Source organism: Eleginops maclovinus, chromosome 11, assembly GCF_036324505.1.
Source record: "Eleginops maclovinus isolate JMC-PN-2008 ecotype Puerto Natales chromosome 11, JC_Emac_rtc_rv5, whole genome shotgun sequence".
Taxonomy (NCBI): Eukaryota; Metazoa; Chordata; class Actinopteri; order Perciformes; family Eleginopidae; genus Eleginops; species Eleginops maclovinus.
This window is the reverse complement of record NC_086359.1, coordinates 4175279-4198715: the sequence shown is the minus strand read 5'-3', so window position 1 is coordinate 4198715 and position 23437 is coordinate 4175279. Positions and strand designations below refer to the sequence as shown.

At 41.5% G+C, this 23437-nt stretch overlaps 1 protein-coding gene across 2 annotated transcripts; it reads left to right on the top strand.

Moving 5' to 3' along the window:
• Window positions 1-697: 697 nt before the first annotated feature.
• On the top strand, window positions 698-23071 carry ttc3 (tetratricopeptide repeat domain 3). 2 transcript variants are annotated; one of them, XM_063896022.1, is made up of 46 exons: window positions 698-832; window positions 2560-2630; window positions 2711-2756; window positions 3146-3302; window positions 3418-3499; window positions 3703-3756; window positions 4429-4561; window positions 5227-5312; window positions 5458-5552; window positions 5732-5794; window positions 5958-6012; window positions 6171-6333; window positions 8769-8799; window positions 8882-8954; window positions 9069-9099; window positions 9445-9505; window positions 9759-9846; window positions 9997-10143; window positions 10248-10328; window positions 10826-10935; window positions 11025-11151; window positions 11729-11851; window positions 11942-12043; window positions 12135-12227; window positions 12313-12377; window positions 12581-12717; window positions 12820-13140; window positions 14303-14575; window positions 14656-14699; window positions 14935-14982; window positions 15066-15145; window positions 15241-15396; window positions 16967-17546; window positions 17627-17695; window positions 18512-18661; window positions 18751-18890; window positions 19454-19522; window positions 19612-19708; window positions 19994-20097; window positions 20189-20273; window positions 20686-20787; window positions 21283-21476; window positions 21935-22049; window positions 22221-22331; window positions 22473-22565; window positions 22808-23071. In XM_063896022.1, exons 2-46 carry the CDS (start codon window positions 2571-2573, stop codon window positions 22916-22918), a joined length of 5205 nt encoding a protein of 1734 aa, XP_063752092.1. In that variant the 5' UTR covers window positions 698-832; window positions 2560-2570; the 3' UTR covers window positions 22919-23071. The 2 variants fall into 2 exon arrangements, with proteins under 2 accessions (XP_063752092.1, XP_063752091.1); XM_063896021.1 differs by having other exon boundaries at window positions 9994-10143.
• The last annotated feature ends 366 nt before the right edge of the window (window positions 23072-23437 follow it).

Genomic DNA, 23437 nt, shown 5'->3' with positions numbered 1-23437 from the left:
CTTCTATGAAAATCGAAATGCACTTATTCATACGTTTAATTTGCCGGTCCAGTGTTATTCTACTTAGGGAGAAATAACGTTTGCAAGGTTTCTATTTTTGTAGTGATGGAACAACTAATAATAATAAAAGATGTCATACAAAAAATCAATGGCAGCATAAAAGCAAAGGATACGAGTTGAATAACATTTAAAGAGGTACATACAAACTCCAATTAAAAAGAGGTTATTAAGTACATGACCCCAATCTGATTTCCACCTTGTCCCATGTAGTTTCATTTCATGCTTCGACTGTACATTCGTTTTCATTTCAGTACCTACAAATACATGGCCATAATCGGATCTCCATGCCCTGTCCCTTTAAGCCTGCTTTCCTTTCATGCTTGGAGTGTACATTAGGTTTCATTTCAGGCCATTTGCATCTATGAAAACAATACTTACCATGAAGTTGTTGACCCTTTGCTGCCATATTTTCCTTGCAAACCGAGAATACTGCAGCTGAAAATATACTCAGACACTTCCGAGATCACTGCAAACATATGAACATTAAAAATAAAGACATTATGTGGAAATTAAAAAAAGATATTGCAATGTAATGTAAATGCCGGCCGGTAGGGTCGCGCCATTCACACCTCTACTGGAAATACATCAGTAGAAGAAGATGAAGTTGAAGCCACCCCCTGTCTTCACGTGAGGTGACGATAGCGAGTGGCTCGACGAGGCTCTGTAGCGTGGGTCTGCGTGAACACTTCTAACTTCCGCACACTAATATGAACAACAAGAGCTGCCCAGACGACCGACACTGCTAAGCGTCCAAACACTGAGTTAAATCGAGGTATGTTGTGTGTAGTTAAATACTAAAAAAACACCCAACATGTTTTAGAGACCGTCTAATGGTTCATCCTAGCTAGGTTCGCGAGCGGTTGCTTCGCGCTAAGATGTGTGAAAAAGTGTCGTAGTGTTGATTAACAGCTATTAAACTGTGTTATTAAAAATGTATGTGATGAATTTACGAAATGTAAAACAATATAGGTCAGTTAACTAGCTCCTAACCTTGCGATATGGTCGAACAATTGTTAAGATGGTTTTGATAAAACTACGTAGGTTGGCTAAGGTGCTAAACAATGCTAACATAAAAAATGAAAAATCAAGGCGTTTTCATTCATTCCCGGGAGCTTATCCAATTAACTACTTAAAATATAAAAGTTTTGTGGCATTTTGTTCATAGACTACCCCATTATTTATCCTAACTAATGTTAAAACTGTTTGCTTGTATTGTACTTTTAAAACCACAACTGAGGAATCGTTAATAAAAGGACATTAAAGCTGAACATGTATTATCCGATGACTTGGTGTAACGTTAGCTAGCTGCTCCCTTTGGTGACGCTTGAGTAATGTAATGATGTCAAACTAGTTGTTAACAAATCGACCACACCCACAAGAAGCTGGCTATTGTTTAAAACAATGAAAAGTGAATATAATACCGAGGTGGCGAAGGAAGTACTCCGAGGCTTCATTCAAAGTATCACACTGAGAAAGTACACATACAAGTACTGCATTCAAACCCTTACTTTAAACATTGTGTGTATTATTTTAATAGATATACTTAAGGTGATAAAAATAAGTGATCTTGCATTAATACATTCCATGTCCACACATGAAGTACGACTTTGGTATTATTGTGCACAAAGTGGTTTAAAGGTGTTGTACTTTAATATAAGATGCCTTGGTTTGCTTTTCTACTGCTCCATTAATGTGAAAGCTGCGTTTTACTGCCATGGCTGTGCTAAATGTGCCTCCTTTATATACTGATGGGTAGGGCAACAACAAGGCATCATTTTCTATGAGATCAAGATTCAAGAAGCTTTATTTATCCCGAGGGAAATTGAGGTGCAACAGTTCAATACAAAGAAGGAAGGAGAAATATACACTCAATATAACTAAATCATATATCATCATATGTTTTAGGGCTGGGCAGTATGACGACAGTCCTATCACGTATTTTTCAAAATGATCCGGGTATTTATTTATTTATTCAATGATTGGAAATGTATCTACAATTATAGGGTTTGGGCCCACAGAAAAACACCTGATCCGTGGTGGCCTTCATGAGTCTTGTGTGGAGAAGGAATCAGAACGCATGAAACGACGCTAAATGTAAACTATTTTACCAGCAAACTTTGCTTACCACACAACAACTAACAACGAAAGCTGTTTCTGAAAATGTAAACAAATCCCACCGTCCCTGAAACTCCAGAGTGCACATTTAAATACTTCCTTTATGCTTCATGATTGAATAGGGGACTCACTGCCGCAACACTCGAGTGCTCATCACCACTTTTTCAACGGTATTGCGGTTTATGGAAAAACAATATCATACTGTTTGAAGTTTAAACGTCCCATACCGCCCAGCACTAATATGTTGGGATCAGCCATGTTGTGGGATAAACATGGGTTCAGATCAACTGCTTTGAGATGACGTGTTTGCCAGGTTTTCACTGGACAGGAAAAGAAGCGTATAAAGTTACTTGAAAATCTGAAAATGGATTTATGTTTCCACAGATTTTGACAAAATGTCAGACTCTGATTCTGAATCCGGACTGGACTGGGAAGTCAATAGCCGGAAGCCTGTTGTAAGTGGGTGATCAAAATAAGAGCAAATTACCAGCTTATCGAGATTCTGTTTCAACAACTTTTTTTTCATCCCTCTCAGAAACTTTTAAGCAAAAATGATACAGTCGTCGCCCTCCGTCCGTCGGGTAAGGATCAATTACATTTTGAATACATATTTTAGTTTGATGTCCAGTGCTACGTTGCTGAAGCCTTATTATACATGTTTGGTATACTGGAATATCCACATGCTTGCACAGTACTGGTTTAATGTGAGCATTTAAATACATTTTGACTGAATGAAAACATTTGATCTTGTTGGCAAAACGTTTCAGCTGACGCAAAGTTAAAGAACATTTTAGGATATTGAGTCATATTATTGATTTCTGAGCTTAATACTAACTGAAGATTAGAGCAGGCTCCTGTGTGTTGATTTGACATGGGCTTTTTTTCCAGACTTGAGATGGTATATTCTCTATGGTGCTCTCCGCTAGATTAAATTAACTGTATATTCTGCATGTTCTTTGTTTTTTTTTAGAGCTGGTTTATGACGAATGGAGTCGTATTCCTCTTGAAACCAGAAGAATCGCTGGGGAACGGATGAGAATATGTGCCTTCTGGCTTCCACTGCTGCTGCAGCGGGAAGATCCCAGCACCACTTCCTGCTGGGCGTTCCAAATAGATCTGATTTCAAGGTAGGCACAGTTATGATCTGAATGTGTTTAAACCCCTCAATTAATTACACTTCTACAATCTTCAATGCTTAGTCTATTCAAGATTATTGAACTATTTTCTTTCATTCTTTTGAAGTGAGACAGACGATCTGGATATGAAGCACCTGCAGAAGATCGAAACAATGGAGGCCATCCTCAGAGCCTTGGAGAAAGGAACTGTGAGTCGAATATGTCTGAGTTCAGCATAGTCCAAGAACTATGAAACCAGAGGAGCTTAAACCAGGAGCTACACAGTTACTCTTGGATAAATATGCAAAACAAACCAGTCTGAGATGAGAATCCTTTTACTGTTCAGAAGAGAAAATACATCGAGGTAGATTTTAGATGTCTTTGAATTTACATTTATTGTTTTCTATTCCAGATGAAAAGGGACCAAACTAAACACGTAGTCTGCATCAGCAACATGTTTAACTTGGTAAGTCTGAAAAAAGGGATTGTTGGCATTGAATTTGAGGAAGGTCGTCAATGAAACAATACAAGTAAAGGTACTTAAACAATGGCAGAGGCATTGCTGCTGTTCTCCAGCTTTTAGCTTCTAATAATTATCATGCAGACCTACAGCAGCTGCGAGGTGCCCTGCAGCTCATTTATATGTATTTATTTATTAGTTGGACATTTTAAGAAAAAACAGGGATCTTGTGCAATCAAATTCAAAGTGTTTTGTAAGGAGTACCACATTTATGAAGCTTAAAAGAGATGTTATGAAGTTCTGTGATAATATTTGAGGCTTTAGTTCATGCTTAACCAAAGTGCTTAGTTTTAAGAGAGATTGATTCAATTACATTTGGTCAGTTTCTAATCCTTATAAGATTTGGTAATGTCCAGGTGTAACCATGTAGTTTATTTACTGATTCTTTATTACAATTTGTGAAAATAAGGCACTGGTAAGAGAACCATTGCTAGAACTAGAGGATATTCTGAGTTGAGGTATAGTGAGAAATTCTCTCCGTTTCCCATCCTATGCAACAAAAGTGTCAAAAATATAGTAAAGCTGAATAAATGTTTACGTCCTCTGCCAGTGTAATGGATAATAGAGATAGCTAAATGGTTCTCTATATGACACATTGTTCTGACCTTGTACCCTCAGCGCTCCCCAGAGGTCCTACAGGATGCGCTGTACTGGTTGGAGCGAACCGGAGAGCCTGGCATCCGACATCGCGTCATGAGTCTCGGGCATCCGCACATCTGCTTCACAGCGCTGCACGTCATCTTCACAGAGTGTAAGACGCAGAGCAATTCAAGTCTCTGAAAAGTTACTGTGTGTTATCCTATCACAAGATGTATGTAAATCCATCCATCAAATGGGCTCTACAGGCGGTGCTGCATCTGTCCTTAGTCCCTCGCAGCTCACAAGGAAAAACTCCCCACAGTAAAGGGGGGAAAGGTAGTAACCTCAGGGAGAGCAAATAAAAGGGATCTCTCTCCCAGGACAAAGAGACCTTTAATACAAGTCATGTGGACAGAATAAAAAACAAATACAATGACAGCAGTTAAGCACATAGTAACAGTAGAAAGATATTTGAAGAATACATCATATAAAACACAAAGAAGACTTGAATATGCTTTAATAGACCAACCTACTACTATAGATATAGAATCCTCATTATATAAGTCACTGGGAGCCGCTGGTATGATGTCACTTTGCACATTTAAAAACTGATTTTAAATGAACATGGCAACCGGTGCAGCCGCGACTTAACATCTAGACGCAGCCTGCAACGGTGGCGACCTGCCAGATGATACAAAAACACCACATTTAAAACCTAAAAGTCCCAGGGAGTCGTCCCTTTTCTGTTATTCAGACCTGCTGTGTATATGTCTGTGCATGTGTGTGTGTTGTACTGAGGGAACACCTGAATTTCACACACTCTTTGTCTTCCTTCAGTTGCAAAGTACATTCAGAAGATGGGTTCCAACTTGGAGAAGACGATGAAGGCGCTGATGGTTCGACCCGCTGAATATCTGATAGATGTAAGACCAACATCATCTACGGCAGTATTGTTATTGTATTTATTTTCCACACACGTGTAAAAACGACCGCAGGATTATTGAATTATTAAGTATGTTAGCAACGAATGAGTCATTAAAATATTTGGTTTGTTGTGTTTTGTTCCAGAAAAGTGAAGAAATGAAGAAGAAAGGAAACGAGAACTTCAAGCAAAAACATTTTGACGAAGCTGTGAAGTTTTATTCTATAGCCATCAAATATTAGTACGTCATATTTTATTCATTTAGGTCATTGCAATATATGCAATGTACATAATGCAATAAATACTATGGCCTTGTGGACTTTATTTTAAAAAATCAACAAATACCTGAGTGTTAGAGAGGAAATATTCATTGCACGGTAATTGTATAGATTGTAAACATGTGTGCTCTTCTCCATCCAGCCCTGACAACCACATCATTTATGCAAACCGGGCTCTATGCTATATCCGATGTAACAAATATCTGTAAGTATCACTTAATCGTCCCATTGGTGAATAATTGAAGTGTCAGATGAGACGTCTGTTAGACCTTAAAATATGTGATGATCAAATGGAGTCCCACACTAGAAAGAGAGGAACTGGAAGGGAAATGTGTTTTAACCCAAACATGACGTCTTGATTTTTGCAGCAAAGCAGTTACTGATGGAAAACGTGCTACTCTGATAAAACCACTCTGGGCAAAGGTACTTTTTTACCATCTTTGTCAAATCATTTTGATATATTTGTATGTTCTTGAACTTGTATTGTGTTCATGTTCTGTAAATAAATTCAGATATATTTTGACTTTCCATTAGCCATTAACAATCATGAGTTAAAAACTAATGCACGGTTCTGTTTGCAGGGCCACTACCGCTACTGCGAGGCCTTGTTTTCCTTGGGCGAGGCGAAAAAGGCCCTCGAAGCCAACTCTTTAGCCCGGAGTCTGTGTCAAGACAACCGCGAAGGGATCAAAGACCTGGAAGCCCAACACCAGAAATTCTTAAGTGAAATGCCAGAGCCCAAAGGTATTGTTCACAGCACTCGTCTCCTGTTCACAGCAGCACCATAAATCATGTTTGAAAAGGCAAAAAGTGCTGGAGGTTGGGAAGTTTAGTTAAAAAAAACAAACACTGACATACAAACATAAGACAAGATGTACCTTTATTAATCTCCGTGGGGAAAGTGGTTTAAGCAGCAACAGAATGAGAGCGAAAAACAGGACAGTGTGGACCCTAATGCCTCCACTCTGGACGCATTATACTGAGTTCAGAAGACAGATTTACAGAGCTGTCGGTAAGCAAGGCGTGCTGCAAGGTGTAAGGAACAACAGCAAAATCTGACAGTCGTTTTTCCCTTTTTTAATTTAAGATCTCATTAAAACTTGAATACTGCTATTCTGGTTTGAAGTTTGAAAGAAAATATAAAAGGAAAAAAATTGGGAAATAAAAAGTGTGCATTTTTAGGAAAAACGCAGAATTTTGAAGAAATAATCGGACATTTTTAAAAGTTATCATTTAGAAAAAATATTGGAGGAAACAAATCTGAAGTTTGAAAAGAAAATCAAGAGGGGAAAAAATTGGGAGACGGTCAGAATTTTGAAGATGCGCCGGACAGTTAGCAGGAGCTTTTCAGCACCTCTTCAGTCTCTTTGAAGTTGATGAAGGTGCCTGAGATCTGGAAGACTTTCTGCATTGTCCCGTTGCCCAAGAAAACACGCCCCAGCACTCCAGGAGACTACAGGCCTGTAGCTCTGAGCTCTCATGTCATGAAGATCTTTGAGAGACTGATCCTGCAGCATCTCAAACCCCTCCTGTGTGACTCCCTGGACCCTCTACAGTTTGCCTACCAGACCAACATCGGTGTAGAGGATGCCCTCATCTACATGCTGCACAGAGCCAACTCACACCTGGAGAAGCCACACAGCTCACTAAGAACCCTGTTCTTCAACTTCTCCATTGACTTCAACACGATCCAGCCACACCGATGCAGGTGGATCACTGCTTGGTGGCCTGGATTACAGACTACCTCACCAGCAGACCTCAGTATGTCAGACTGCAGGGCAGTGTGTCTGATGTGCTGCTGAGTAACACTGGTGCCCCCCAAGGAACTGTGCTGTCACCATTCCTGTTCACCCTCTACACCTCTGACTCTCACTTCAACTCCAGCTCATGCCACCTACAGAAGTTCTCCGATGACTCCTCCATCGTCAGCTGCATCACAGATGACAACAAGGAGGAGTACAGGGCCCTGGTGCAGAACTTCGTAGGCTGGTGTGACAACAACCACCTCCAGCTCAACATCAGCAAGACTAAGGAGCTGGTGGTGGACTTCAGGCGGAGCACAAAGAGGTCTCTAACCCCCATCACCATCAGGGGGGAGGAGGTGGAGGTGGTGAACACCTACAAGTTCCTCGGAGTGCACCTGAACAATAAACTGGACTGGAGTGACAACACTGATGCTCTCTTCAGGAAGGGACAGAGCAAGCTGTTCTTCCTGAGGAGGCTCAGGTCCTTCAAAGTGTGCACGAGGCTGCTGCAGATGTTCTACCAGTCTGTGGGGGCCAGTGTGCTCCTCTTTGCCGTGGTGTGCTGGGGGGGAAACACCAACAAAAGCGATGCTGACAGGCTGAACAAGCCCGTGAGGAAGGCTAGCTCTGTAGTTGGAGTTAAGCTGGACAATCTGGAGGAGGTGGCTGAGGGTAGGAGGAAACTGGACAGTATCCTGGATAACCCCCCCACCCCCTTTATGCAGAGCTAGTGAAGATGAGGAGTACGTTCGGCACAGCACTAAGCGCCTGGGAAACTCCTTTGTGCCTGTAGCCATCAGGTTGCACAACCAGGGGTTAACCTTGTGACTCACTGACAGTAACCCAGACTGCACATCAACCTGCACTTTTGCACTTTGACCTGCACTCTCTCTCTGAACACATACGTGTGTATATTTTTAACAATACTCTCGTTACTGATCTGTATATATTTTTGCTTTAGTTTATAGAATTCTTTATTTGTCATTTTAAATGTGTTTCATATCCCTGTGTGACCTGTGCTGTTTTTCCTCTGCTCTGTTGCTGCTTAAACACTTGAATCTCCCCCGGGGATTAATAAAGGTACATCTTATCTTCTTATATAATTGGAAATTTCGACATTTAGAAAAAAGAACTTTCACTCACTTTTTTCAATCAGATTTTTTTAGGAAAAAAGTGATAATTTAGAAGAAATGTTTGGAAATTCACAAAAGTCTAAATTTGAAGGAAAAAAAAATCTGGAGACCAAAAGTGTGAATTTTAAAAGAAGATGATTAGGGTCACATGAAGAAGAAGAAGTTAGAATAATGAGGAAATAGAGGGACACATGGAGGACAGAGATGAAATGTAGTCACCAACAAATCTGTACGAGTTCATCCGTAATGTTTAGACTTTGTCCCTCAAAATGAAACTCATGTCCTTGTGTTTTTATTGCAGTTGTGCAGCCTAAGAAAAACCAAAGTAAAAGGTACGCTATTTGAAACACATTTAACAAACGTGGTTATTAAATGCTGATGAATGAATCGCTCATGTGTGTGTTGTCGTTACAGAGCACACACTCTGGAGTCACGGCCGCTGTCTGCAAACTCTGTTAATAAGAACGATCCCCCTCCGAAGAGTAAAGTAAGTCTCTCTCTTTTTGTGTCAGTAATGCATATCTTTATTATTGATGAAAGAGGAGACTAAGGTATCCTATTTTTTACATTTCATTTGATTCATTACCTTGTGTGCTGACAGGCACCAGTGGTTAAACAAGAAAAGCAACCAGGTGAGTCGGTTTAAACTTCTAGCTGGTGGACGCAGTCGGCCACTCATATTCTTAAATACGGATTCATTAGAAAAAGTTTCCGAATGAGGGGCGTATAAAAAGCACGGGGGCCTACAGAGTCAAACGAAAGACACGCGTGGAAAGAACTTAGCATAGCGATTTGTCACCTTTGACTAATCATCACTGCAAACAATAACCAGTTGCAGGCATACATATTGGGTTAGGGGGAAAGAATGGCATGAAACTGCAAAATGAAAACCATTTGATTGTGCAAACTTGAAGTAATCTGACTATTTTAGCCAAACGTTATATTCATCCCATTTACACATGTCTCTTTCTCTTCAGTGAAAAATGAAAAGACTTTGGCGTCAGAGGGTAGTACTAAAAACTCCAAACCATCAAAAAGGTTAGTAAAAGTTCTGTCTCTATTAATTATTTTTAGAAAGGATGCTTGGAATCTTCTACTCTTAATTAACTCATTATTTTGCACCACCCCTGCTCACTGTTTTATAACTGCAGTCGGTCGATTGATTGGTCTGCTGATTCCACACACTAATTTCACGTCTCCTCTATTACGAGAGAGTCTGTTATAGATGCAGCTCATCAAGTTTAAAGATTAAAGCAGATTATTTACCTGTCTTTAAACGTTGTGCTTTCAGTGAGCTTTTTACAAAGAATGGGAAGGGAGAGCTCAGCACACCAACGAAGAAGAAACCAAAAAACAGAAGTCAGCCTGAAGAGGAGGAGGTGAGGCTGAACTATCATTGGTCCATCATGTTGCATCTGTGTGGCGTCAAAGCAATCTGATGTTCTGTGGGGCGAAGTGTTCCTTGAAGAGTGTGTATCAAAACAGGACCTACCTGACCCGCTCTGTGCTTTACTCCTCTCCTGAAGCAGAAGCTGGGCAACAGTAAAGCAGGTGTGTGTAAAGAGTTGAAGATGATGGTGCAGGACGCACACACAGCTCTGGCCGACCTCCGCAGCCGCAACGCAGAGCAGGCCTTCAGAAAGGCTCTGGTCTTACTGGAAACCAGCACAGCCAAGGTAATCAGATGTAACACTTTGCTCTTATGTGGTTCAGTTTTGCAAAATCCAGAAGCCGCTTCAAAGGTTGAGACTTTAAATGCATGATTTGTTCTCCCCTGAAGGAGATTGGTCTCTCTACGCTGGATGTTTTGTTGTTGCTGTACGGCCACGCAGCAGCTCTGACGGAGATCGGGCAGACTGAGGTAAATCAGAGACAGGTCCAGGGTATTTGTCTGTACCCGTAGGTAGGTTTAGTTTGCAGAGTAAAAGACGAGGGTTCATCCTGACACACATTCTATAAACAACACAGAGAAATCTTTAATAAAAGTACACCCTGCCTCGTCATGACTAAATAACTAGGCATCTGTGTGACACTTTGGGAAGACTAACCTCTGGCCCAAAGGAAGAAGCTTCAGTGCAGAGGGTGGGGGGAGTCATCATTCCCTGATGGGGCGGCCTTTTGCCTAGATGAATTACTGTGGAGCTGAATTCCTCCTGGGTGTTTTATAGGGAACAGAGCCTTAACGATTAGATGATCACCAGACAAATATTTGGCAACTGTTCTCTGAATCCAGCTCTTTTTTAATGAGAGGATTTCCTCCTGTCTCTATCATATATCTTTGTTAATAGAGGAGTAAAGATGAAGCTGTAAGGGAATCCGTTCAGCTGCAGACATTAATGTGAGCTTTGTTGAACACAGGAACTTGGAGAAGCACAAAGACTTCTGGAAAAGATCAAATCGTTTGAGGAGAGGACATTTCAGTGTCTGGTGTACTACGCCACAGGTCGGGTGCTTCTCAAGGAAAACAGGTACAGCGGCTCCTAGTTTTTCAGTTTGTGTCATCGTGTCACACCTTTGTGCCGTTTCAACAGTGCGGTTTCTCTTCTTATTCCGACAGGTTTACCAATGCTCTGGAGCAGTTTTCAGACTCCCTGCAGACAGTCAGGAATCAAATAACGCCGGGTAAACTCACCTGGCCTTTAACCAATGAGATTGTCAAAGAAACGCAGCCGGACTATTTCAAGGTAGGCTGTCATTGTATGATCGAGCTCAAACAAGTTTTCACAGATGATGAATGTGAGTAATTGAACATGATAGATGTATGAATAATACTCTGACAACATCAACTGAATGTAAAAGGAAGGCGGCTCTGATTGGGGTTTTCTGTGTCTGTCCAAACTGTTCAGTCTCCACTAACGGATCCTAAAACCCTGCAGAGCCCTCGCTGTGTTCCTGTTGGTGTTTACTTCCTGTCTGTCTGCTTCTGATTTATCTGACTTCCAGCGCTCCGTCTGCCTCTCTCTTTTGATCCTCCTTAGGTCATTATAGTCTGTCATATTGACCTCTGAAATGTTCGAATTGACCAATCAGAATTAAGTATTCCACTAAACCATGTAATATTAAATGTTAAGATTTATTGCCATCTAACTTTATAGATTTCCACGAATAAATATAGGAGTAGCCACCTCTATTTTATGTAAACAAAATAACAGCACATAAAAGAATCAGTGTAAATGAGTTTAATATCTATAGCTTAGACTTCTCTCTCTTTTGGATGTGTTGGAAGACACAGAATCTGATCTTCTCGTTTCTCTTTTTTAGGGAATTCTTGAGCAAGCTATAGAGTTGTGTAAATTTCCTCCTACGCCTGATGCTATTTGTCGACTGGAGCACTGCCTCGGCCCCGTGAAGGCAGAGATCTACTTGACAGACCCAGATTTTAAGGTAGGTCTCAGCCACAGATTTTTCTGATTGAGATTTCAATGTAACTATCACAACAATAATAATAATCATGTGTTTGTTTCTTCGACTCAGGGCTACATTAGAATTTGTTGCTGTCAGAGCTGCGTTATCGAATACCACATGGCCTGCTGGAAGTCCCTTAAGACCTCATCCTTCTCTGATAGAAATGAAAAGGTAACCTCTTGATGACATTTCCAGGATGCATTTGTTTTTTTTACCTTTGCCTGAGCTGTAGCTGTCAGTCTAAATCCTTTTTTTGTTGTAGGATTTCCTGCAAGAGTCGTGTTTTACTCCAGACTGTCTGGGCAAAATCTGCAGTATCATAATCTTTGGTCCGACAGGGCTGCCCAAGTGCTCGGTAAGATGCTTCTCTGCAGGTTCTCTAAAGTGAAATTAAGTTTGCACAGTTGCATTTATAATAAAGAAAATCTTTCTCTCTTCAGTTTAAAGCTGCCATCACCAAACCCCCCACTCCAAAGAAGCCCAAAGTGAATCAGAAATGTACAAGGTGAGTCAAACAGAGGTCATGCTAATGCAGGAAAGTAGCTGCAGGATTCAGAGTAAAGGTTTACTGGGCAAACATAGATTCTGATGAAAGATGATCTTTATCAGTGTTGAGATCTGTGAACATGTTGAGGAATGTTTCCTTTTGATTGACTTTAAAGGTTATTTATAGTAATTGCCAAGCACTTTCTCTCTGTTGTGTTTTAGTCTGAAGAACTTAAAATCAAAGGATGAGCACAGACTTAAGAGGAAGCAACATAAGCAGTCGTTCCAAGAAAAGCAGACGATCAGCGATGAGATCCTGCAGCTGAAAGAAGACTCGTCTACTCAGAGTCAACAGAAAGGTACAAATCATAAAGCCTGCTCTCAGCCGAAGCTTTTTACAGCTCCGTGTGAAGCAAAGCTGGTGTTGATCTCTCACCTTTTGTGTCCATGTTGTGTTCCAGCCTGGCTGCTGTACAGGGATCGAGTCCTGCTGCAGATCAGTCAGAACCTGGAGCTGCTGAGGCAGGAGACGGGCATCCAGGTGTCAGCGCTGACCCACAGTCTGAAGCCCTGGCTGGAGCTGGACTCGTCACGGGGGAACCAGCTCGCCAGGAGGATCCTGAACGGGCAGCAGGAGCCACTGGAGAGCCTCTGGCAGGTGGTGGAGCTGCTGCTGGAGAGGAAGAACCGCGTTTGGGCTCGAGTCCTTATCCAGCTCCTCAGTAGCCGTCAGGATATAAATCCTAAACTGTACAAGTGGGCGAGCCGCCTCAACAACGCAGGTCAGCATCTATCATGCTAACATCAACACAGAAATTAAACTCTATACATATTTTGATATTTGATTATCCTTTTTCATGTAAGTAATAAAGTGCAAGTAGGTCGAGACAGATGGGAGCAGCTGTGACGTCAGTCTTACTCTTTAGCTGGCGCCTTTTGTTTTGGGGAGGCTATAAATGTTTTCATTAGTGGAGAATATGTTTATGTTTATTCAGTTTGAATACAGATTTGATGAGAGCAGAATAGATGGTGGCATTCGATGTGACTTCATACTGTTATTCACTTTGAGCTCCATTATTCATAAACCTTCAGTAAGATATCCGTTACAGCGAATCAACCCTCCAGTATTTCAGATAATTCCCATCATACTTGGAGTGAAGTTATTAAATGAACAACCCAGAGGGATGTGTCACACCAAACCTGGAAGAATAAATATGCACGTTAAGTGACTGAATTTCAGAGTTTAGTTAAATATGTGAATTTTACACATTTTCTGTCTTTTATTTATTTTTTCACGCTATCAAGAAGGAGCATGATATCAATATACACCCCCTTTTTTCCACTTATCCCAAACCCAGAACACATTTTCCACACGTGCAATAAAATAATAAAAGTATAACTTAAAAAATGACAACGACAGCTCAGCAGTAGAAGGAATATTCAGACGTGAACACTTAGACTCAACAATACATAAAGGCTTGTTGGACATTGTAAACTATTTTTGTCTTCAAGTCAACACGTTTCCTAATATTTCCAGCTGTTCGAGGCCTTTCTGTACACCGAACACTGAAATAAGATCTGGTTCCTGAGTAAATCTGCTCACATTTTGATGCATAGCTTTCACCGGTCACTGCTGATGTGTTCTGTTATTATTGAACTGAAGCTCAGAGGAATCTTGGTCTCTGTTTGCACTTCATATGGTCAGTGTTACTATTATTGTACACAAAAACCCTTCATAAAAAACATCTGTATTTTTAGGACTTTTTTATAAAACTCTAAAGCATAAAAGACCACACACACACACACACACACACACACACACACACACACACACAGATACAAGCTCTCTCAGCCCTCTGACTGTAGACAGTAGTGTTTGTTTGCACGCAGACCTTAACAATAGAGCCATATATCTGAAGTCTGTCTCCTCGTTGCTCTCCTCAGGTCTGGATGCGGCCAAAAGCTTCATCGAGCGCTACCAGGGACACTTGGAGCAGCTGGATCTCGCTCTTGTGCTCGGCTTCGGCCCAATGATGGACTCCATAATAGAAGAGTGTGGTACTAGGCCGGAGCTTTTTTCAACCATTAGCTTGAACACTGAATACCTAAAACAGACCCAGCGTGATATCATGAGACTCTTTATCTGGACTCTGGAGGAGCACAGGGACCAGTACCTCTCCTGCCACCCTATGCTGGATGAGTATTTTGATATGATGGGTACGTACTGTATTTCACTCGACCAACATTTAAATCATTTGTTGCTCATGATTTTACTTCTAATCATTTATATTTTTCAGATGGACATTGTTCTGTCTTAAAAAAGTCTGATGAAAATCAAAATGTAAGTTTTTTAGCCTCTTAGTATTTTGTTTAAAGGTCGTAAACTAGACTGTAGTTTAAAAAGTGTTGCTGGGGTAGAAGTGTCCTAATAACACTTAGAAGACAATTTAACATCCTAGAGCATGTGTTTTATAGGAAGGATTGACCCCCAGAGCAAGTAAAAGACCCAAATACAGTATGTTGTATACTTTGAATGAATGGAACTCGCATTGATTGTTCTTATGTTTTGATTTCAGAATTCTCCTTCGAAGAGTCGAGCCCGGAAAAGGAAAAAAGGGGCAAATGTGCGATTTTATTTTACGCATAGCTTGTAATAAGTTGTCTTTTGAGCGTCTCTCTGAAGTGTCTCCTCTCCTCTTCCCCTCAGGGCGTTATTGTTTGGTCTGGAAACAGCGGCCAAACGCAGAGAGAGGAGTGGGACCAAGACTTTTTTGAAGATGACACTTTGTAAGTCTCTCCTCCTCCGAATGTGAAACGCAGATCAGAATTAAAACGGTTAACTCGTTTTGTTTATTAATACCGTCTGGGTTTGGCTCCAACAGATCATTCCTTCACCCCAGCGATTCATTCAGTGTACCGAGTCACCTTCGCGAGCAAGTGGCCGATTTTGAGGACCAGTACAACACCACGAGACACAGAGATCACTATAAAAGCATTTTGGACAACAACCCCGACCCTGCGAAAGAGAGTTTGTATGAGTGAGTGCAGCCTTCATTCTCCTCCGCTGGGTTTGAGTTCATGAGGTCACATTTTCCAACATCAGCAGCTCGTAGGCATGAGTAAATTCCAGAGGACACATTTAAATTAAGTAGAATAATTATATTTAATAAGGTTAATATTCAAGTGTTCGTACAGGGACGTTTATTTAAACACATAAGGGTCTCACTGTGTAGTACCACCTGTTTGCCACTACTAAAAGGATCTTCAAGTCATGCTTACTCCCTTTGGTCTTGCTGTGGATGGAGCACATTTCATTTTAGCCTGAACTCTTGGGGATCCTGGCAGCCAGACAAAAGTTTTCCGCACTCTAGCAGATCTCCAAACGAAGCGAGCTTAACTTTCACTTTCTCACTTTCACTTACATGATCTAATTATTCATCCCGTGAAGCATTGCATGAAGTCTGCGGACGAATCAGAGGCTGTTGTTGGGGATGCATAAAAGAGCATGCAGACCAGACCAGGCGAGCCGAACATAAAAAAAAGAGGCTGCGACTCCCAAGGGTTAAACAACTCTCAAAATACAAATGAATACAAGTTCAAGTGTCTGCTATCAAAAGAATATTTCCCCTGTTTCCTTTGCCTTTCTGACGGGAACTAGAGCCGTTTTCAAGGCTCCAGACTCCTGTAACAGAAACTGTAATTTAACCTCACAGTAAACACTGGGTGTGGTCTGCCTCTGCCTTGGTTGGCACCGTCTCCTGTGACTTTTAATTTGTCAAAGGTGTTGTTGGCTTTCAAGATAGCAGAGATAATATAACAGCTTCAGTTCCTCTTCCGTATTTCTGACTAGTAATTCAGCCCTACGACAAAGCCTGGAATAGTCAGCAGTGCTTGATGATCCTGGATAATGACAGCTCTTGACATCCATGCATATTTTTAAACGGCAGCTAAAGACACAGCTTTTTAAATGAGCTTTTTATTAGCAACACCTTCCATTTTAATAACTGAGGTATGCAGCGATTATATTCATCTTTTGCAAACCACAACATGGGGCTACTTTCACAGCTGCAGAATGGAGATGATCGAGGACAAGCAGGACAGACAATTCAGAGTAGGGCATCTTATTTACTTTATGTTGTTTTATTTTATGGGTTTGAACTTATGTTATTTAACAGTTTTATTAGTGACATTTCCTTTTTAAGTTGGTCTTTTAATCTTTTGATGTTGATCCTCGATTATAATTATCATTAAATTCCATTGTTGTTGTTTTATTGTGTATTCATGTTTATTTTATATTTTGCTGTATCGATTTATTTTGTCTTCCTTCATTTTTTTGAGGGATCATTATTGTTTTTATCATCATACCTTTCACCTCCTTGTGTCTTAACACTTTGAAACACATTTTATGTTTTGCTGCATGTGTTCAAAAAAGGTCTGTATGAAAAATGCTTAATAAATAAAGCTTTATTATTAACAGCAGATAAACGGTGGCCCTCTAAGACCCGGTTTTCCTCCGACAAGACGTGTATTTCATGGATTTTATGAAGTGATCTCCTTGCTTGTTGTCCTTTTTTTAAATTATAATAATAATTGCACGTCTCTCTGCAGCTACTTCGCTCAGATCCTGGAGGAGCACGGCCCGCTGGTGGCTGAGGACCCTCTGCTGGTCGGGGAGCTGGAGAACTTCCCTCTCGTGGCTAAGGAGAAGATCCAGGAAGTGGGCGGCTTCGAGGTCTTCCTCCTGGAGTCCCTTCGCTTCATAAAGATGGGACGGTGTATTGGGCTGGCTAAGCACGCCGTGACCCTGCAGCAGGCCAGGCACGGAGCCACCCTGGACGACCTGGATGATATAGCCGAACCCGACATTGAGTATCTGGGTCTCGATCGGGATGAGGAGACTTTTTGTGTTTTCCCGAGCGATCAGAACGGTTATTCATACACACAGGATGACGTCCATCCCATCCTCCCAAACCCATATTCATTTGCCCCGTCTTTTGGAGTCAGTCTACCTGAAACTAATTCATATTACCGCTGGAGTACTGGTGGCGATCAAGAGCAAGACCCTTACTCTATACCTTATGACTACGGAGGGTTGGATCTACCGAGAATTGCGCTGGATCAACGGGTTTCTGAAACCTCCTCTGATACCACTAATGAAAGCATTTTGAAGAAACATGCCGCCGTACAGGTCGATACCAAACATCTTATATCATTTATACATGAATTATGAATTGTGTTGGAAGTTTAAATGCTGTTCTTTTGTTTCAGACGTGCCATGAGACTATGAGGAGTGTAGCGGTGAACACAGAGATTCACGAGAGTTTTGAGACTTGCCAGGTGAGGTTGTTTTATCTCTTTGTGTGACCAAGATAAATACAGTATACATGCTGTACGAGCTATTTAATGGAAACACTTGTTCATCTACTATTTAAAATGAACTCTTACATGTTATAAGCATGTGAAGCATTGTACACATGGTAACGGCCCCTCTTGTGCAATGCCCTAATGGCGCTTAGCATCTCAAACTGTTCATTTCGATAGACAGATTTCAGAGGTTTTTTCAAGAAAAATTCATTTCCTGTCAAAATTAAGCCCCGCCCAGTTTCCGGTGAAACTCCTGCATGAGAGCGAAGCGGAAAATAATAGTGTCTTAAAGCTGCTGAGTCATATATCGCACCTCAAACAACAAATAAATCCAGAGCTCCGGTTTCTTTACTTCCTCTCCAGAAAAAAGGAGAGTGAAAGAAAGGATCAGAAATCTCAGTTTCAGTGTCAGCCTGCTGCCTGCCACTCGTCCTCCTGCAGACCCACCGGACATCCATCCCCTATTTATTCTCCGTAAGCTGTCTCTGCCGTCTGACCAGACATCTGAAACCATCTTCATACTTCTGGACTCATTATGCCCTTTCTGACCAACAGAGATATTGTTTTCTGGCAGCGGGGGAAATCTGCATTTTAAGAGGGAAAAGAGACCCTGTTACCCAGTTTAGACAGAACCCTGTTTATCAGATTAGTTATTTTGTTTGTACAAATTCTGATCATTGTTTTATTTTATTTCCTTAAACCTAGTATGGCATTTATTTGCAGCAATCTATCGTTGCATATCTTAAAGATATTGTTTTTTTGTAGCTCTAACCCTTTTTGTTGTTCCAGGGTGACATGAACAAAAAGCAACGCCACAACTGGAAGTTAGAGCAGCGCATGGAGGAAATGTCGACAGGAAATGACAAAGTCAACCTGACCCACAAAGAAGAGCTGACTGTCCTCGAGAAGGAAGTGCAGGAGATCACCACCAACATACAGGTAGCTGCATCAACCGTCCTGCTGAGGACTTGCATAACCTCAAAACATCTCGCTCTGTATCTGAACGTGCGGTTGTTTTCGTGGTCCAGGTGACCAATAAGGAGCTGGCGATGTTCCAGCAGAAGTTGGAGGAGGAGGTGAAGAAGGACCAGAAGGAGAAGAAGGCCAACCAGGAGGGACTGAAGGCCCTGAAGATGGAGACGGAGGATCTGGTGACGCAGCAGGGGAGGTGAGACTCAGCCACCGAGGGGAGAGGAGTCACTAAAAGAACATCTTACTCTAAGAGCTGCACAATTACTACTTCACTGCATCTCGGAGACAAATATCTAATCATCACTCGATGTTCTATATCAATCTGAGGGATGAGGCCAGACTCAGACTATGTGCTGCTTCTGATCAACATATCAGAGAAACACGAGAGGTTTCTGACTGAACTGAGGTTATATAATTTAAACCAGCCAGCACTTTATGAAATGATCTCAGCGTCTCCCAGCTGCAACATTGGAGTCGATCAGTGTATCAAAATTGATGATGCAATAGTTTTTTACAAGTCCATCTGTTTTCTATTTTGCAAGTGCAGGCCTTTAAAAGTAATGATGCTCTCGGGTCAAAAAGAAACCCAAAAATGACACATTCTGCAAAATGACTTTTATTTCTTGTTTGTGAGTTTATTCTGAAGGCAGGGCTTTTTGGTAACAGGAAAAGCTTTGGTATATTGGTTAAGTAAGACCGAGCATGTCTTACTTCCTGTGAGCAGTTTTGATTTATCGGTCACTTATATTTCTCCCTCAGTCTTTCCCAAATCATCAGAGAGAAGAAGAACAGCTTCGACAACAAGTTAAATGATTTCCTCGAGCTGAGGTGAGTGGTGAGGCAAGAGTTGATGATGAAGCATGAATGAAAATGGCTTTTATTTATTTATTTGTTTCCCTATTTTTTTATCTTTTTAGCAACCAATCAGCAGCCGAGAAGATGAGTCTGGAGGACGAGATCACGCGCTGTAAGGCCTTGCACGCCTCGGCCACCAGGAGGTCTCACTCGGCTCAGGTAGGGGTTTAGGGTTTGATGCTAATAACACACATTTAATTTAGAGAGTTTATCTTGTCTTGACTTTTATTCTTTGTGAATCCCTGGATATACAAATTAGATTAGGGGAAATGTAGCTGATCCAGCAGCACAAAGACAAAATACGGATAAAGAAAAAGGAGGAAAAATATAAACATTAACGAGAAATATTCAACTAAAATGTTACATAATTAAACCAAACTATATAGATAAATTAAAGACATGATAGGCGTGAGTTTTGATGCCCGTTGATTGTTCCCCCTGCAGGTGTTGGTGGTGGAGAGCAGTCGGGACCAGGGTGTGTTCGGCCTCTACAAAGAGATGAGCAACGCCAAGGCTCTGCTGAGCAAACTGGACGAAGAAGCTCTCAGGTGAAACCCGGAAGAAATCCCAGCTTTCACTCAGAATACAAACATTTGTATCTGTTTTATTTATCGTGTAAATGTCCTTGTCATTCCTTAGATACCCGACCCCAGAGGTGGAAATATCACGGAACAGCTGCAGGGTTAACATCCAGGAAGTGGAGAAGAAAATCTCTTCTGCTGAGGTACCTGAATGCATCCCGCACAGCAACACCAACAGACCCTCCGAACTGAGAGGCTCGTGTTCACGTCCTAGCAGCTCAATACTCTTCTACCTTTTCTTCTTCCACTCCACCTCATCTTTCTCTTGCAGAACAATATTATTTAAGCCTCTTATGAAGTCATGATGAACAGCCTAGACTTCAAACTCAAACTCTACCTTCTAATAAACATCAAAGAAACACGTGAATCAGCTGAAGATCACGAGCAGTTCTGTTGATTACTAACCCTTTGAAGTTAAGAAATGAATATACAAATAACCCCAAAAAGGCAGCTGTAGCTCTATGATGAAAGGAATAGTTAGTAATGATCAGATGTTTTAATAATCGATTACAATAAATGTGCTAAAGATGTCTGACTGAACGATGTGCTCACCAGGCACAGTTCCAGGAGCAGCTGGATCAGGTGAAGAGCGGCAGGAGATTCAGCGAGTTGATTTCTGTCGACGTCAACCACCAGCCTAACCCTCCAGCTGCACCAGTAAGACATCTGACCAGTACAGCTTGATGCAGTTCATCTTCACACTCAAAGACATGATGCTTTGAGTTGTTTTACTTCTGATTCTTCTGTATTTTCGGCACAGTTGCAGATTAAAGATGAGTCTACAGTCATATCAGTGTCATATTATCTTCAGAATTAGATTTGAGTCAGAGCTAGAAAGAGTTGTTTCAGACTTGTGAGCCAAACAGTTATTTTTTGTACGATGACACAATAAAATATGACCTTTAAAGCCTAAAGAAGAAGTAAAGTACAGCCCTGTTTGTCAACAATACAAGCGATATACAAAGGCAGTGTTTTGGAGTTTGTTCCTTTAGGACTCAACTTTGCTCTAACCACTACATCTATTGCTACCCGATAAGATCAGAGTACTTTGTTTATCTCTAAAATAATAATACATCCTCCAGAATCAGCTGTGAGATCATTGGAAGTCCATACTAACGATAATTGAATGTGGTCTCCTGCCGTCTCCTGCAGGTTTCTGTTGCTGCCAAACAGTCTGCAGCTACTCCCCCGCCCTCAGCCTCCCACAGCGTCCCCTCGTACGCCCGGCCACCTGCAGCCGCCTCGCCACAACACAAGCCCCCCCCCAGAGCGCTGGAGCCCGCACACGGCACCGTGTTTGAAAAGGCCATGGAGCACCTGGTGTCCATATTCCCCGACTACAAGAGGTACACAAGCTATACAGATTAACCTTCAAGACTTTTTGGATTAGCCCTTGGGATTCACTTTTGCTTCAGTGAAGTGTATTTTACAAGAGCCTGCAGAACAGCAGCTTTACTTAAGGTCATTGTGTTCCAACTCTACAAAGAAATGTGCAGACTCTCTATCATGATTGAGTTGTTCGTTCTTGATATATTTTAGAATGCATCGTTGTACGACTCAAAGGTAAATGTTTCTGCCTCAAAAAATCCATCGGGCGATAATTTCCACTTGAGAAATTATGTATTTAATTTATTTTATTACACATCATGCATTATTCAACTTGCTCTTGCATAAAAATCTGAAACTCTGTTACAAAAACGTGCAAAAGGAGGACAGTCAGAATTTAAACTGAGGAGATGTGGCAGGTTCACACCTGCACAACAAACGCAGACTCTGAAGTTTGCTTCCTGTGATTCCTCTTCAGGTCCGAACTGATGAGGTTTGTTCAGGACTTCCGATTGTCCAGCGGGGGGAGCCTCAGCAACATGTCGCTGCAGGATATGGTCGGTGGAGTGACCCAGCTGATCTTCGACCATCAGGTAGGCCATACGTTCAGACCTGAGCCATGGTATAGTATGTCCTTAAAAAAGTGAGATAATATATTGTCTTACAAAGATTTTCATACTGTAAAAAAGCTGGAGCAAAGTTTGTCTTAAAAGTGTCATTAAAAAGTTAAATTCACTCTCTTTTTTTTTGCTTCTTCCTTTCAGGAGAGGCTTAAAGCTGCCAAATTAAACGCCAAGGGACGCGGCAGTCCAGCTCAGTGTGCCGCTCCGGTCTGGCAACCCCTCGGACATCCCAGAGTCAAACACTCTGACGCAGTAAGTCCGGAAATCAGTCCTAAATATAACCTGCAGTACTAGAAAGCTCAACTGACTTAAAGTTCTTAAGGTTTCCCTGCAAGGCATTATGGGATTAATCCAGCTTCCTGCAGCTTGACTCGACTGTGCTTTTGTTCGCAGCTGAATGTGGAGGATCCGTGCATCATCTGTCACGATGACATGAGTCCCGACGACATCTGCGTGCTGGAGTGCAGACACAGCTTCCACAACAGGGTGAGCCACAGTTATACTAAAGTGTGTCTCACTGAGGAGGAGAAGGAATGCAAACATCTTTAATGTGGTTAGCTCTCGTATATTTCCTTTAGCCGCTCACACAGCTTTCATCTTAAAAATGTCTGGAGAACTGTCCAAAAGTTCTGTAGTTTTTACTGCACTACTTCAGCCCCCACTTTTATCCGTCCAGCTGCTGGAGCTGCAGGTGTTAATGCAGGTTTCCTCTCTGTGTGTGTGTTCAGTGCATCAGGCCCTGGCTGAAGGAGCAGAGCACGTGCCCGACCTGCAGAGATCACGCTCTGATGCCCGACGACTTCCCCGAGCTGTCCGGCCGGAGACGCCAAGCTCCGTAATGTCTTAACGCTTATTTCTTATTACCCACGTGCTTTTATCCTTTTTTTTTTCGCCGTATCATTTAAAAAATAATAATGCGGTTTGTGTTGCGTTGTTCACTTGTTCAAACTAACCATTTCTTTGCATTGAATAAACGACACCTTATGTTTGAACTGGTCTCTGTCCACGTTTGTCCTTCACACCTCAGACTGTCTTGTTCTTGAGTAAAGTAGAAGTACTCAGGTCTTGTACTTGAGTAAAGTAGAAGTACTCAGAACTTGTACTTGAGTAAAGTAGAAGTACTCAGATCTTGTACTTGAGTAAAGTAGAAGTACTCAGATCTTGTTCTTGAGTAAAGTAGAAGTACCAGAGTGTAGGAATACTCTGTCACAGTAAAAGTATTCTAAATGTTCCTCCAGTGAAAGTAGAAAGTACTCTCATCTAAATGTACTTAAAGTAGCGACAGTAAAAGTACTCATTGTCTGATTGGTCCATTTCAGAATAATATCTCTGATATGTTTTATAATCATTGATCATTA